General features: G+C 32.8%; 4 protein-coding genes and 1 long non-coding RNA gene across 6 annotated transcripts in view; 2 read left to right on the plus strand and 3 right to left on the minus strand.

Moving 5' to 3' along the window:
• Positions 1–5,318: 5,318 nt before the first annotated feature.
• On the minus strand, positions 5,319–6,410 carry LOC133193626 (uncharacterized). The gene is made up of 3 exons (XR_009721954.1): positions 6,325–6,410; positions 5,718–5,811; positions 5,319–5,470 (listed from the first exon to the last, which is right to left on the minus strand). It is a non-coding gene; the product is annotated as an uncharacterized LOC133193626 (long non-coding RNA).
• Positions 6,411–9,707: 3,297 nt separating this feature from the next.
• On the plus strand, positions 9,708–10,710 carry LOC133194023 (uncharacterized). The gene is made up of 4 exons (XM_061329944.1): positions 9,708–9,735; positions 9,855–9,998; positions 10,143–10,290; positions 10,485–10,710. The coding sequence occupies exons 2-4, from the start codon at positions 9,871–9,873 to the stop codon at positions 10,599–10,601; spliced, it is 393 nt and encodes a 130-aa protein (XP_061185928.1). The 5' UTR covers positions 9,708–9,735; positions 9,855–9,870; the 3' UTR covers positions 10,602–10,710.
• A 368-nt stretch (positions 10,711–11,078) lies between these two features.
• On the plus strand, positions 11,079–11,957 carry LOC133193899 (uncharacterized). Its single transcript, XM_061329813.1, has one exon. It carries the CDS (start codon positions 11,079–11,081, stop codon positions 11,955–11,957), a length of 879 nt encoding a protein of 292 aa, XP_061185797.1.
• A 16-nt stretch (positions 11,958–11,973) lies between these two features.
• The window catches only part of LOC133194024 (uncharacterized), a 330,950-nt gene continuing 326,975 nt past the window's right edge, over positions 11,974–15,948 (minus strand). Inside the window, exons 1-6 of one of the 2 annotated variants that reach the window (XM_061329946.1) lie at positions 13,964–13,982; positions 13,470–13,624; positions 13,276–13,388; positions 13,007–13,146; positions 12,545–12,760; positions 11,974–12,238 (exon numbers count right to left, since the gene is read on the minus strand). In XM_061329946.1, the coding sequence (XP_061185930.1) occupies positions 12,003–12,238; positions 12,545–12,760; positions 13,007–13,146; positions 13,276–13,388; positions 13,470–13,622 (858 nt within the window). In that variant the 5' untranslated portion in view covers positions 13,623–13,624; positions 13,964–13,982 and the 3' untranslated portion in view covers positions 11,974–12,002. Of the gene's footprint in view, positions 12,239–12,544; positions 12,761–13,006; positions 13,147–13,275; positions 13,389–13,469; positions 13,625–13,963; positions 13,983–15,948 lie in introns of those variants that run through there. The other variant, XM_061329945.1, reaches the window with a different exon arrangement.
• LOC133193900 (uncharacterized) lies at positions 14,329–15,110 on the minus strand. Its single transcript, XM_061329814.1, has 3 exons — positions 14,898–15,110; positions 14,672–14,769; positions 14,329–14,470 (listed from the first exon to the last, which is right to left on the minus strand). Exons 1-3 carry the CDS (start codon positions 15,072–15,074, stop codon positions 14,329–14,331), a joined length of 417 nt encoding a protein of 138 aa, XP_061185798.1. The 5' UTR covers positions 15,075–15,110.

Raw genomic sequence — 15,948 nt, forward strand, 5'->3', positions numbered from 1 at the left:
ATAACGAGTTGGTATCATATTATAATATTTTTTTAATCTCATTCTCCAGGAGTCAGTAGTCTCGTTACAACGAGTTTGTTATCTTGTTAAAACGTTTCAACGAGTTAGTCATTTTTTTTATGATAAATTAGCTATCTTGTTCATGAGTTAGTATCTCATTATAACTTATTACATATGTAGTTATCTCATCAAAATAAGTTTTTTTAATCTTGTAATTCAGGAGACAGAAGTCTCGCTACAAAGACTTTGTTTATTTAGGTTTTCTGTCTTAGCCAATCTTGATAGTTTTGCTTACATTTTTATCTGCCAGTCAAATTGCGCACAGACTCCAGTACCGAACCGTCTAAACTCAATATAAGTAAATGGTTTGAAATATTTATAGTTTTAATATACTATTTTCCACCTTTGTTAAACAGTTTAAACTGTTGAAAAATAATTATGATATCTTGCTGCAAAACAAAATACTAAGTATATTATGGGCGTTAATATACTTTTGATGAAGAAAATAGGTGGATTGTGAAAAATGTAAAAAAAAAAAAAAAAAAAAAAAAAAAAAAAAATCCTGATACTTTAAAATACAGTTATTGACTTTTGAATTAGGTCTACTTGTTACTATACGGACTTTGTCAGGAACTGATTAACCTCACGCTTCGGCCTCGGTCAACCAATACCTCACCAGGCCTGCATTGTCACAAGTAGACCTTATCAAAAATCTATTTTTTTATTACGAGATTACTGGTTTTTTTTAAAACTTATCAGAAGTTAGACTATCCAGTTTTCGTTGCAAATATTGGTCATGATGCAAAATTTTCAGGACTTTGCAAGAAATTTTAAGACTCTAGAGTCTCAATAAGCCACTAGCATGAAAAATAGGTTATTGATTTACTATTTCAAAGTGAAAAAAATACCACAGTCATAAGTCAAGTAAGTGATATTCATTCCCATTAGTAGAATGTTTTTGCCTAGTAAACATCCTTTTAAGACAAAGATTTTTGCTGAGGAATTGCTACATACTGATTCTTTATAAAATACATTTGTTGCTATGTAGACATGTTCTATTGCTATGGATGAATTAACTCAAAAATACCTTTGAAAAAACAGTTTGACAATGTCGATTCTGGGCAATAGCAATCCAACAATAAGAATCAGATAATCTTTTAAAAAATTAGATGAATATGTCCTATAAATAATTTTCAATGTTTCGTTGCTAAGGAAAATTTGCTGTTGCTATGGAGATAGCTTTTTGTAAAAAGTCTTTAGTATACAAGGAAGAATACTGTATATTTTACTATTTTAAAATTTGTTTTTGGTACTCAATGATTACAATTTATTCGATTTTTCTTGCGATGCTTTTCATTTTCTCCTTTTTTAATTAATCAAACCATCCATTTCTGTTGCTTAGCAACAGATAGGAATTTTCAAATTTGCAAAACTTTTTAGTTCAAATTCTAAGAGAGGCTTTCCAGTGGTTTTACACGAAATAGATGAAACAGTTGTATTAAGATGGTGAAATGAATAATATCGACTTGATTTTTGCTAAAATCAAGCAAAATGCTGAATCAGCAAAAAATGGGAAACATGTATCTTTTCCTGTGTCTATAGCAAATATATTAGAGAATGTAATTTCTTTTTATTATGTTGACAGAACACTTTAAAAATGTATCTTTCTTATTACACTAAATGAGAGAAAAAATCACTATATTTACGTTTCATATAAAGCCTTCAAAATGAGTGAAATTTCGTCAATCTACAAAGAAAAATTGGGCGGTTGCTAGGGAAATTTCTTTGTCCAGGTTTCCATAGTAACAATGACCCAAAATATTTTTCCTTCCACATACACGGCTTATAGAGCAAGAAAAAACCGTGAGTGAAAAATCATTAATTTCTGAGAACCCCCATGTATCACCTTTTATATATAGGCTGCCTGATTGTTACGTGGAACTGTACTTAAGATTTATAGTCAGATTAGTTTTGACAACGGGGTAGACGTAAGTGACTTGAAGTCAGTCTTAATTGATAAGGTGGACGGATTTAATTAACCTTGTTGTAGATGGAGATTGATCCTAATTTATTTCAGGGGTCTTAAAATCTCAGTTTAACTAGATTCACATACAGGCGATACAGACAGTTTTTTCGATTTAATAATAATAAGAAGAAACAGAGTAAAAACAATATGTTCCCAAACTCCGTTTGGGGAACATAATAATAATAATAAGAAACAGAGTAAAAACAATATGTTCCCAAACTTCGTTTGGGGAACATAAATATGAAACGCTCCCCCTTACACGTCCGCAGACAGAGTTAGAATTTATAAATCATGTATACAATGTATATTAGACTGGCACAAGTGATTAGGAAAGATTAACTGAAGACGTTCTATGTGAATCTACTAGAGAAGTGTGTCTTCTAACTAAATGTTGCTAGGGGATCGTTTGTAATTTATCCTATTTTGTATCAATTGCGATGAAGAGTGAAAAATGACCCCTTGTATGTGGGTAAGTTGAATTTCTCGTGAAATATTTCCTTAAGAAGTAAAACTCAGTCTTGCCCCCATTACTTTATATATGCCCAAGAATACGTTTAATTGACTTATGTAACAAACGGTTCTCAATAATTTTGTTTTTCACTTGTGCCGATTGGATTTTTGTTGCATCAATTCGGAAAATTTATATTTGTCCGTCACGTGATCAACATAGTCATATGACATTGAAATCAAAATCTAGCTCAAAATATAATAGCTTATTTCTAACGCATATTAAGCCTTCGGACAGCCTAAACATAGTCGCACAAGGAAAATCTAATAAATCACCATCTATTTTAATGTATATCCGAAATATACGTACCCGATTGGATATTATGAAACCGGATTTAACTCGTACAGTACTGCAAAAACAATATGGTTCAACGACAAAACACTGTGGAAATGTGATTCGAGAATTCTCTGAGGGGGACTCGATAAACACGCGCGATTATCGCACTAACTTGGACAAATGGGCAAATGGACGAATCCATTCACGCACTGGCCCCTTATCTTACAAGGTCGATGTCAATGGAACTCTTTGGAGGAGGTACATTGACCAAATAGTTCATACATCCAAAGATCAAGCCGCATATCCAATACCAGTGGAGATTCCATTTGTGCCATCTGTGAAGGTTCCATGTCCCACCGACAAAACTCAGGTATGCGTGAAGGACGTAGAGACCAGTACGCCAGTACCAGTGCCACTTCAAAATCCGCCACGAACTCGTGATAAGCCGGACAAACTGTATTTGTGAGCTTATCCACAATCTGGAAATGATTGTTTACTGAAATGAACCCTTCTGTAAAGTTCATTTTGTGTGAAGTAATTTTTAATTGTATTTGATTGAACTGTTTGCTACATTAACGTATTTCATTTTTGTTTTTCATGGTGATCATTCTACTATAGTCTGTCCCACCAAGCTATTGTCACCACTTTTTGCAACATATCTCAAAATATATAAATACCTTGGCCTTCAGCCTAGGTCCGATCGATAGATCATTTTTTTTTCCAATTTTCCTCCATTTATCCGAACCCTCGAGTTCAACCGGTGTATTGACACGGCGGCAAATTCAAAGTCTACGGGGATTTAACATTGCCAAAATGGCCGTCACTTCGGAAGGGGATCCATTATTATTCGTGGATTTCCGTACTTTACCGTCATTGACGTAATGACGTAACACACTTTCGGAAATTCTCTGCACTTACGGACGTCCGGAAAAGCATACCGCCCGAGACTTACCAAGCACCTAATACACGTGTATTTTAAAATTAGTGATAAAATACGGAGTTTTAAGCATACATTGCATATCAATTGACAGAAGAATTTTAAAAGAGCTAAACACTGCGACCCATTTGAATTCATATACTAAACGATTCGTAAGTTTGAATGTTAAAAACATTCGAGGCTGCAAAATATCAACCAAGGAAGAGTGCCATGACTGCTTTGCCAAAACATGTAAGCGAATACGTTCTATAGAGTGTAAATGTAAACAAAATCTACAACTTTACCTTGCACTGAGTAAATCCCAAACACAATATATATATATAGTTCAATGTAAACACGATTAAACATCTTGTCACTTCTATACATGTCCCGTAAGTGCACTTCCTGGATTTATATACTTATAACACTTATCACACCATATATCCACCTTTGTTAATACTTTCTGAATCTTTGTGCAAACAAGACTTGTAGTCTGCATCAAACTACGTCACAAGTGGATTTTGACCTTGCCCTTCGAAAACTTCCTGTATCGGCATTAGGTAAATCCGGGCCCTGAGATTTTAAACATTTTATATCAAGTCTTTCCATTAATAAATGCCAGAATACCAAAGATCAAGGACACACTCAATCATGTACTCATGGAATACATTTTATATTTTTTTTTATTATGTCTGTAGATTTTGCATGAATATGAACTTTTAAAATATAACCAGGGATCTCTACTAACTATTAAAGTATATAGGTCCCTGATATATAACACACATTTTTAAAAAAAAAAATATGTATATTTGCAGGAAATATAAATTCTTGTCGAATCCCTCTCATATTATTTTTTCCAAACATTAAGAAAAAAAAAATTAAAAACTATAGAAAAAATTAAATAAGCATAAATAATACAAAGCATTTTACAGCTGTTTTATTTGGAAACAAGAATTTAATTTTAGGATACAGAATAGCTAGCTGAAGACATCAGACAGACCAGCACAAGCAAAGATGATTAAACCACCCAAAGTACCTGCAGATACATGTATATGGCCTTCTATAGTTTTTGAAAATTGAAAAACTGTGCAATCATTTTATTGGGGGGGGGGGGGGGGGGCATTAATCAGCTGTTAGTAGGCAGGCATTTAATTCAACTGGTTTGTGCAGACATAATTCATAAGGTTAACTTTAAAATACATTAAGTTAAAGATTCAATGAATTGACAAGTTGAAAAAATAAGTATTTGTGGGAATATAAATTAGTGGATATGTTTGACCCATCTATCCTCCCCCAAGAACAATGATGATTCCACAGTAAATGCTGCCAATTACTTTTTTTAAAATACCAAATAATTGAGTTATGTGTCTGAAACTGAAAAAGTAAATACTTGTTGAAGTTATGCTAATTTACATCTTCTTCTGTGCAAAGTAAATTCACACTGTAATAATTAAGGGTATAACATACAAATTCAGAAGAAGAAATGAAAGTCAACTGCTCTGTGGTGATGTTGTTTATGGTTTGAAAGTCCCTTCAGCCTTGGTACAATAGAAAAGTCTTGACTCATATTCAACACAATCAATGAAGCCAAGAATGAAGCTATGAATGAGTTGGAGAGTGGGTATCTTGTTTTTTTTTTATTTACACTCTTAACAGTTCTGTTGAAAATGGTTTCTGCCTTATCCAGTGTCCAGATCACTAAGTAGACTACCAGTTAATATTTGTTTCAGCCATCACTTTTGGTCTGAAATAGATAATAAAACACATCTTAAATGTTATTAAAATTCTTGAGAATGAAAATTTATGGTTAAGTAATTGAAGTGAAATTGAAGAATGAATTTCAATTCTACATGTACCAAGATACATGTAGTATAATTTATATATATATGGAAACTACAATTTTTATTTTCAGATTCCAGCCTGAAGTATGCAATTCAGACAGAGTAAAGACATTTTAATATTTTATATATACATGTACATGTATAACTTACTAGTCCAGAAGATTCCTGAGACTCTGTGATTCACCCAATTACATGAATGCCTTCGAGTCTGGTCATCATAACAATGTACTCCAATTTTTTTAACCTTCAAAAAAAAAAAATTATGTAAATAAATATAAAGGCATAATCAAGTATACTTTACTTCTTTATTACAATGTGCTCATACACTGTATACAATATGCATCATATCAGTTTTCTGGCCTTTTATTTAGTACATGTATGCTAGAATACTGTACATAACTTTAATTTTACAAATGAATGTTTTGCTAAATTTTTCTTTTGGACATAAAGAATGGATGCATACAAGGCGAAGATAATCCCCCACTCTGAGAAAAGACATTTCTTAATTCTTAAGTTCATGATGTAATATTTCACAAAAATTGTATTGTCAATATCATCTTTTACACATTTGCTTCTTTTATTTAATTGAATAACTTATTGATTAGTATTTTTTATTTTCAATTATGAAGGTATGTGGAAAGAAAAAAAAGAGCCGAAGGCTCAAGTGAGCTTTTCTGATCAAAGGGTGTCTGGCGTCTGCCATCTATAAACTTTTTCGACTTCTTCTCAAGAACCGCTGGGCCAATTTAAAACAAACCTGCAAATGTGACAAAGCATCCTTGGGTGAAGGGGATTTAAGTTTGTTCACAGGAAGTGCCATGCCTTCTTTCAAGGAGAGATAATGAAGAGTACATGAAAATTTAGTGGCATCTTTAAAAATCTTCTCAAGAACCACTAGCTAGGCAAGAAAAGATGAAAATTATGTAAAAGCTTCATTTCAAATTACATTACATGTACAATCAAGTTTATTCATATCATAACCCCGGGGGGGGGGGGGGGGGGAGGGTGTTCACAAGAGAGGGGTGAAGTTTTATGTAGGAATACATGGGAAATGTCTTTAAAAATCTTCTTGTCGAGAACAGCTTTGCCACTATTAGTCATATTAATTCAGAAGCAACCTTGGGTAATGTAGAATCAAGTTATCCTCAGGTAGTGTAGATTCAAGTTTGTTCAAATTAGGGGGGTGGGGACACAACAGAGGGTCAAAGTTTCGCATAAGAATATATAGGAATCATCTTGAAAAAAATTTTCTGTTCAAGAACAGCAAAGCCATGATTAGTCATGTTATTATAGAAGCATCCTCAGGTAGTGTAGATTCAAATTTGTTCAATTTTAGGATGGGTAGGGTGGGGGCACCAGGGTTCAAAATTCACTATATACAACTCGCAAAACACGAGTTAGAATTCCCAAATTGCGAGTTGAAAATTAGGTAACTCACAAAAACTTGCAAGTTGATTTTTTTTTTTTTTTTTTTTTTTGCATGGAAACTGTAGCAAAATTATATAATATGACAGAACACAATACTTTTGATTTAAATCAGTAATTTAAATAAAAGTCACACTGTAGTTGTATTTTGTGTATTGTACAGTAGTTACTTTTTCCTTAAGTTACATGTATTTAATTTATATAAATTTAACTTTATATGAAAATTGCAAGTAGTCTTATAAAATTGCGAGTTCACTTTGTTGGTACTCGCAATTATTTGCGAGTTGTAATTTTAGGGAGTTTCTAACCCTGGGCCACAATGAGCGATGAGCATATTACATAGGAATACATGGGGGGGGGGGGTCTTTAAAATTCTTCTGTTAAAGAACAGCAAAGCCATGATTAGTAATATTGATACGGAAGCATCCTGAGGTAGTGAAAATTTAAGTTTGCCATTGACATTACTAACAACTTTTTTTTTTATAAATGTAACTCTTCCTTGAACTTTGAAAATTGTAATATATCTCACAGCAGGGGATTGTCCTGTATGCTCTCTTTCTTTATTGTTTGAACAAAATGGGTTAACTATGGGGTAGATGTAAGTCAATGAATTTCAAATTATGAACTTTAAAGAAATAACCCCCCCCCCCCCAAAAAAAAAAAAATAATTTTTTTTTTTACAATACTGGTGAAAGAAAAAAAAAGAGAAATCTCAAGGGTTGTATACCAGGGAAACTTGCAGCATTACCATATTATGAATTCCAACTTAACAAAAAATTGTTAGTGAAAAAGAGGGGGGACTGAGGAACAACCAAAAAAAAAATCACACTGCCTTTCACATGAAGGGATGAAATGTAACTGCAAAGTTAGTACTGGAAGTGTGAATATTTCAAAATGGGAGTATTTGGGGCATGCCCCCTCCCCTGGAAAGCTTAGGATTAACGTAATAATTTGCATTCTGAGAGCTAATCTAAGTTCATTTATTTTATAATAAAATGCAGCATGCTTACTTTATCCTCAACTTAATGTATATTTAATCGAAAATTTTCTGTAACTAAAAGGGGGAAATTTGACATTTTATTAATCAGGTGAAAGGATTGTTTACAATGAATTCTGTGGACCAGCTGTTGCGTTTTAGATATGTTCCCTGTGACTGAAAGAGAAAGTAGACCTGTCATATAAAATATTAAAAATCTTAAGCTTCTTACAAAAAAAGTCATTACCATTATAGATCTACTGAAAGTTTTCGTTTTCCCCCACTAGGCCTACTGTGCAGATATGCATTGGGCGATTTCGCCGAATAATGCTTGATTTTGACAAATCATTAGCACTTGAAAACACTTCTTTTGTGGGTGTACTTTCAGAAGTAAAAAAAAAACAACTTACGTTTTCATCGAAGGAAGCTGTATCGTGTCAACATCCCCTTTCTAGAGCAGTGTGTTATCCACAACTTGTACTGCATTGAATTCGGATTATTTTCTCTCAGTTTATGAGAAAACTCGTCAAATATATTTGAATGCAAAACAATTCTTATATTTTTTACCAAAACACACTGAATTGCTTTCGTTGAATTTTTAGGATTTTTTTGTAATTTTAATTTGGAAAGAACGACTACTCCCTCGATAAACTGGTTTTCTGCCCCGTGATCTTGACGCTAATGGACGAGTTTACCATGTTAAATCCCCGTAGACTTTGAATTTGCCGCCGTTTCAATACACCGGTTGAACTCGAGGGTTCGGATAAATGCAGGAAGTTTGGAAAAAAAATGATCTATCTCTCGAACCTAGGTTGAAGGCCAAGGTATTTATATATTTTGAGATATGTTGCAAAAAGTGGTGACAGTAGCTTGGTGGGACAGACTATAGTCAGGAAGGAGTGTAGTGTATGTTAGTTCGTATTGAGTAATCCGGAAATAATTCTTCTGTGCATGTTTTAGTAATCCGGAAATTACATTCCTGTGCATGTTTTGATTTTCTCTGTTAGTTAAATAAACGAGGTAAAAACAACTGTGTTTTTATACAGCACTGTCTCAACGACATGATTAATTGATTATACCTAAAAGATCCTGAATCTATTTGCCATTACAATAATGTAACATATGTTTCGTGCAAATTTACAATCACACCTGTTCTTTGATTTTTGTCAAAAGAGCTGGGCTCATTTTATCCATCAAACGGTCTTAACCATATACCAATTAACTTACAATGTAACATGACCCAATGTCTAATTTCAAGCATCAATATAAAGTAGATACTTAGTGTTTTCATTTCCTATAAAAAAGGACCTTTACAAAATTTATTTTTTAGGTCATCTGAAAAAAGGTCAAAATATCATTGAACATTATATATTCTCAGTCTTACGTCATCACAATTAAAATTTCAACAGACAAACTGTTTGCTTTCTGCCATTTATTTACATCAGATACAGTAGAAAAAAATCCCGTGCCCGATTTTGGGATCCCCTTAATAGGAGAAGGTACATGTATTGGAGAGTGTCGGGAAGTCATGTGATCTGTTTTAACCAGTCAATATAGGCCTACACAGTCTCGTAAAATCTCACTTCCGGTAAACTACTTCCGGAGACAACTTGGAGATCGATATATAGTGCAATTATAGTAGATTGGCGGCGTATACGGTTATGACAATTTGTTTTGTATTCGATTGTAACCACCAAGGGTTGAGAAAAACATGTAAGATGTCCCAACCAGCCTCGCATTGGCGAAGAAATGGGAAAAACTTTGCAGGTACGTATCATCACTTATCATATCTTTGACCTTTGTCATCTGTTTGTACGTAGAATGCTGTATACATTTCAAAGCATGTATCAATATATGACTTTTTAAAACGTTTATTAATAAAACAGACGTAAGGATAGAAGCATGATCCCTCAGAATGACAGGATCTGCAGCTGTCACTTTGTAGATGGTGAGAAGCGTAATGGCCCCACCCTCTTCCCATGGAGTTGTGGAAAAATGTTCAATTTCCCTGATCCGAGCAAAATAAACAGGTACTTTATAACAGGGCTACTTTTATATAGTGTAGTAAAACATGATTTTGTTTATATGTTTTTCTGATGGAATAAACAATCATATATTAACTGATTAAAGCTAAGTTTTCAGTGCATAAAATGTTACATTTTATTTTTGTTCAGCTTGTCGAGAACCGAAAAAAAAGAGATAAAAGAAAAAGCAGTCTCTGAAGACCAGTGTGAATCTACTGCAATGTCATGTCAACCATTACACGTTTCTCTAGATCACACCTATCAGGCTTCATATCATCAGTTAAAAGAAGAGAATCAGGTAAATATGACAGATGTACACAAAAATAAGTGACATAGTGCATGTACTTCAATAGTAGCAATAGCATTCACCTTATTAAGAAAAAAATGTCTGATAGGATATATTAAAACTTGGTGTCTTTGGTATTTTACCTGGTACATGTTTTAATTCTTATTTGTAAGTCGGTATATGTACATTTTACATGTATTCACCAGAACCTGAGGCGTGAGGTTGAAGAACTAAGAATACAGGTCAGGATGATGTCAACAAAGCGAGCATTCAGGATTGGTGATATCATAAGTGAAGAAAGGAAGGTACGTTTCAGAAGATAAATAGTATAAATATATCAGGTATTATATAACATGTATATTATAGTATAAATAGTATATATAAGATAAATAAGTTTAATTTTGTTATCATTCAATATAGACATTAAATTAAATTTCAGCTATAAAAACCTTGTTAAAACGTTTAAATTTATAGTTGAAAATCTCCTTTCATAAAAATAAGCTGTGATCACACATGTCTTTGAACACGATACTTTGCGGTTAAGTATTTTCATTTCAGTTTACATGTTTATTGTGATAATGGGCCAACTGCTGGACAGTTCATCAGCCTGTGATAAATGACTGGATAAGTGCTAGAACATCCAATGCCAGGAAAGAAAATAAATCTGCTTATATCTTGTAAAACTGTTTATATGAAATACTGCTGGACAGTATTTTCATTTTCATGGGCAAATAAATTTGAATAATAAAAGAAAAGAAACATTCTTGACACTGTGTTTTTAATGTCATGTTTTGATATAGATGCTGATGTACACAAGTCTACGTCCTGACATGTTTCTTGCCATTGATGAAATGATGCAGAGGTTCCAGATAAAGTATATTGATGGATGGACACCATCTTTCATTTCCTTGACTGACCAATTGTTGATGACTTTAATGAAACTGACAATGAACACCCCATTTTTGGACCTTGCTGAGAGGTTCAACACTAGTGCGTCATCTGTAAATAACATTGTAACTTCTCAGATTTGTGCATTGCATGAAGTTTTATATGAAGGACTCGTAGAGAGTCGCATTCCTTCTCTCCAAAAGTGCAAGGGGTCTATGCCTATAAGTTTTGGGGATTTCAGTTCATGTAGAATAGTACTTGATGCGACGGAAATCACCCAGGATGTTCCAGGGAATGACATGAGATTGCAGGCCAGCACATATAGTGGATACAAAAATTCACACACTGTTAAAAGTGTTACAGGTGTTGCACCAAATGGTGCTTTGGTATTTATTAGTAAATTGTACCCTGGCAGCACATCTGATGTTGCAATTGTAGAACATTGTAAGGTCTTAGAACAGTTAGCACCAGGTGATATGATCTTAGCAGACAAAGGGTTCACTATTCACAAGTTGTTGCCCCAAGGAGTACATTTAAATATTCCTCCCTTTCTCACATCTAAATCCCAGTACACCCCCAGTGAGGTTCAGCTATGTAGAAAAATAGCCAAGTCTCGCATACATGTTGAAAGAGCAAATGAGCGCATTAAAAATTATGAAATTTTAAGGCATGTCCCTCAGCAATTTAGATACATTTCTACAAAAGTCTTTCAATTATGCTGTGTTTTAGTCAATTTTCAGGATCCTCTCATGCAAGAAATTGCTCAGAATTTTGCAAGTGTAGACAACTAAGATGTTAAAATTAGAATATGTTTTCACCATGTTTAATGTTATATTTTATAGCTGTTGTACATAAGGAAGAAATTTACAGAAATAAAAGTCTGTCAAAACAGATATGTTAATTCCCCAATTGACGTCTTTGTTAATTCTAACAATAGCACAGTCTTTTGGTGTCCAGACCATGAAATCACACAAGGACTTTCCAGTTATGTAAAGTTGTCCTTGAACTTGATCATAGTATTGGTGGTTTTCTCGTAATCTGTATGATTTCACTCCATGAAAATCCTGAACCTCTGTATGAAAAAATAAATAAAAATATATTTGTCTCATTTTTATAGAATAAGAATTTTCATTGGTGCTTCAAACATTAAAACACAATATTATGTATTTAGTATAAATTTTTAAGTAATTTGTTCCTTACAATAAAGTGAGAACGCTAATTATATGCCTTGAGTACTAGCATTATAATTACAACAGGAGGAGAAAACTTTTAACAATTGTTACATGGGTACCTAACTTTATCATATAAAACATATATATTGGAGTTATTGAAAATAATTAACATTTTCAAAAAAATACTTAATATACACTATTATTACCTAGGCAGAAATCATTTACTTTTTCAATAGCTTCTGGAATGGTCATATTCTTCGCTGAAAAGGGGCATTTCACCTCCAGAATTTCTGGCTTAACGTTTAACATCTCTAACATGTCAGCTAGTCCTGGATTCTGATAGTTGAATTCGAATGCAGCTGGGCGACGAATGAGTCCATCTGGGCTTGACCCAAGAACCCCATTACAGTGTAGCCAGATACCTTATAAATAGCATTATAAAGTTACAGGATAACATTATAAAGCAACACTCCGAATATTGTTATGCACTTATGTACAAGAAGACTTGTTATAAACATAACATCAAAACAGTATATTCATACTCATTATCTTCAACTTCAGTTTAATAACTGAATTTTAAATTATCTCAAGTACAATTTTTTTTATTATTATTTATTTGCCTTAAAGAAATTAACATTTTGCTTGATTTATGAAAGAAAAATACCAACCTGTTGGCTCTACAACTGCATCCCCAAAAGTTTTGTACTTTTCAATGGCGACTTTTTCATTGCACATCCCCCAAATAATAGCATCCTTTTTTGACAGATCATAAGCTGAACATAGTCTTTTGTATAAGGAGATAGGATATCTATTAAATAAGGAGCAAGAACATCTGTTAAATAAGGATCAAATTTTCAATATTTTTGATTTAATTAACTGCTTTTACATGTATTATTTAATTAAATGTACATATAAAGGCATATAACTACAGGTATACCTATTTCTCTTGATCGCTGCCAAAACACAACCAAAGTTTGATGCTGTTAATCTATTCTTCCTAACAGATGACCACATGCAATTTTCTTTTTGACCAGTGGTAAGAGAGGCAATCTACAAAAGTCCTTAAACTTAAACAACATTCAAATTAAAACTGAATACTTTCAACTCACTACACAACTTTTTTGTCTTTACCTGTTGGATTTGTTGCTCATTAATCATTAATTTTTGCTTCATCCAAGCAATCGGATTTTCCGCAGAAATAAATTCCTGGCTAGATATGAGGTCTTCAACTAGAGGCACTGCAAGTGTGGGTACAGGCGGCTCAGGGGATAGTATCCAATGCATTGCTGTTGATTAAATTAAAAAAAAATTTAAACCCTCATAGAAAAATAAGGCAAATACTCAATAACCCTGTATTAAACTGCAGTTACATTACCAATTATTAATACCAGTATATATGTTTAATATTTTTTCAAACTTATTTTATTCACTACTTCAAATAAGTGTGGGATTTCAATGTATACAATGACATGTGAAAAGAATGTACAAATAACTCCTTCAGAGTAAAAGAAATAGGTTTAAACATAATAAAAGTGTATTATTAAAAGTTTAATACAAAAACAAGAACAAAAAAAAGACAAGAACAAAGCTAAACATGTGACAATAAAAAAAAGGATCAGATTAACCTGAAAATCTCCCCACAGTAGTCAATTTCTGATATAGGAACTCCCTGTCCCTATCATTGACTGGCCTATTTGTTGCCCTAATAATTTTTGACAAAGGTTAAAAAAATAGAGCAAAATAAAATGCTAAATGGTTTCACACAAAGGCCTACCATGCAAAATAATTAAATCTGATACTTAAGGTACACTACATATTATCATTCACTACATACTGTAAATTGAAATACAAGTTAAATGCAAACATACATACACACACACATATCTATATATATATATATATATATATATATATATATATATATATATATATATATATATATATATATATATATATATATATATATAATGCACATTAGTAAATGTAGTAATCATGAGCTAGCTAACCTGTAATTTACAAATCTGTCTGCTGCAGGGAAAAGGTCCTCCATTGTCTTGGTTTGTCGAGGTGGGACCGACTTCGGATTTTTCACCCACGACTGCCGAACATCTGTCTTGGAGACATTCTTATACCTGTTGAGAATTAAATACCTGACATACATACTTATTTTATTGAAATTTGTTTAGAACTTGTCCACCGGGGATTGAAAAGAAGTTACATATATTAACATGCATAGCATATTTTATTATGCTTGTAGGTCCATCGAATGCTTTAAAATAAATTCAATAGATTTATAAGTTGTTTATTGACTAAATAAATTTAGATTAGATTACCCATAGAGAAGGAGGCTAGCCTTATGGTGACATTTATCCTGCCCATTAACACACTCACAGGTGCTGTTCTCCACATTATAATTCGTTCCAAGACTAATCTATATATTATATATCCATTAATAATATATTGATATATTTAGCTCATATATAAGTAGAATCAAACAAAACGTTTTCTTATCATTTTATTTTGTGTATTCAGTCTCAAAATGAAGGGAAATCCGCCTACCGTTACATTATAACTCCTGTCTCGCATTGAAGCTTGGACCACACCGCGGACGTATGAAGCTTCCTGGTCATAAATAAACCTCAGTACATGGTCAGAATGTACAGCTATTTCAGATTTTCTGCTCAATTTTTTGGTTCCAGCTGTATAATTTGCCCAATATAAGATAGAAAACGCCATCGCACTATTTACTGCACACCGGCCGACATGTTTGTTTATCTCCAAAACTGAAATCTCGCGAAGTCTCGCGTAACACTGTGTAGGCCTATTCAACCATTTGCAGGAAGTGGGATAAATAGATATTTATTGTGCTGTCTAGCACATGCTTCCAAATTAATATCCTTCCCTACCTACTCTTGACGTACCGACTTACAGTGCTAATGAATGCTTAATTTAAATAATTAACAGGTCGGATTTCATAGGAAACTGTGAACGATTTTAATATCGATGGCAACTCCTTTTTATGTAATGCCCTGTACATGTACAAAGACAAACACTTATGTTTGTCATGCAATAAACAAAATCACAATTGTTTCATGTAGCTAATGACATTCATGATATCTAAGTATAATCCAAAATGTTTATTTTTTTTCACTCAGTTCAGTGCTTTAATATTCATTTTAAACTACGAAATGTATTTCATTATTTTAGCTCACTTTTTTAGCTCACATTATTTTAGTCGATCTTTTCACAAAAAAATCGTACGACATATTTTTATTATAACTGAAAACTTACAATAAAAATCGTTTTCACAGAAATTCTTAAGAAAGTCATAAGTGCAAAATCTGTCGTAACTTACGAAAACCCTTACCCTCTCTTAAGTATTTCAAAACCGATTTTATTGTACAAATATAAACGTAAAAACCAAAATACACGTTAAATTGAACCTTCAAAGCAACTTCCAATAATATTCTATATCTATTTCACTAGTATTGAATTAAATGAAATACACTACAAAATATTTGCGATGCAAGTTTCACTTATTAAGATTTTCGTCAGACTTGTGATTGTGACGAAAAATTTCGAACTTCCTTGCTTCATAAACGATTGCTTT

Source organism: Saccostrea echinata, unplaced genomic scaffold, assembly GCF_033153115.1.
Source record: "Saccostrea echinata isolate AGI-Se365-2 ecotype Australia unplaced genomic scaffold, CSIRO_AGI_Sech_v1 ptg000028l, whole genome shotgun sequence".
NCBI classification, from domain to species: Eukaryota; Metazoa; Mollusca; class Bivalvia; order Ostreida; family Ostreidae; genus Saccostrea; species Saccostrea echinata.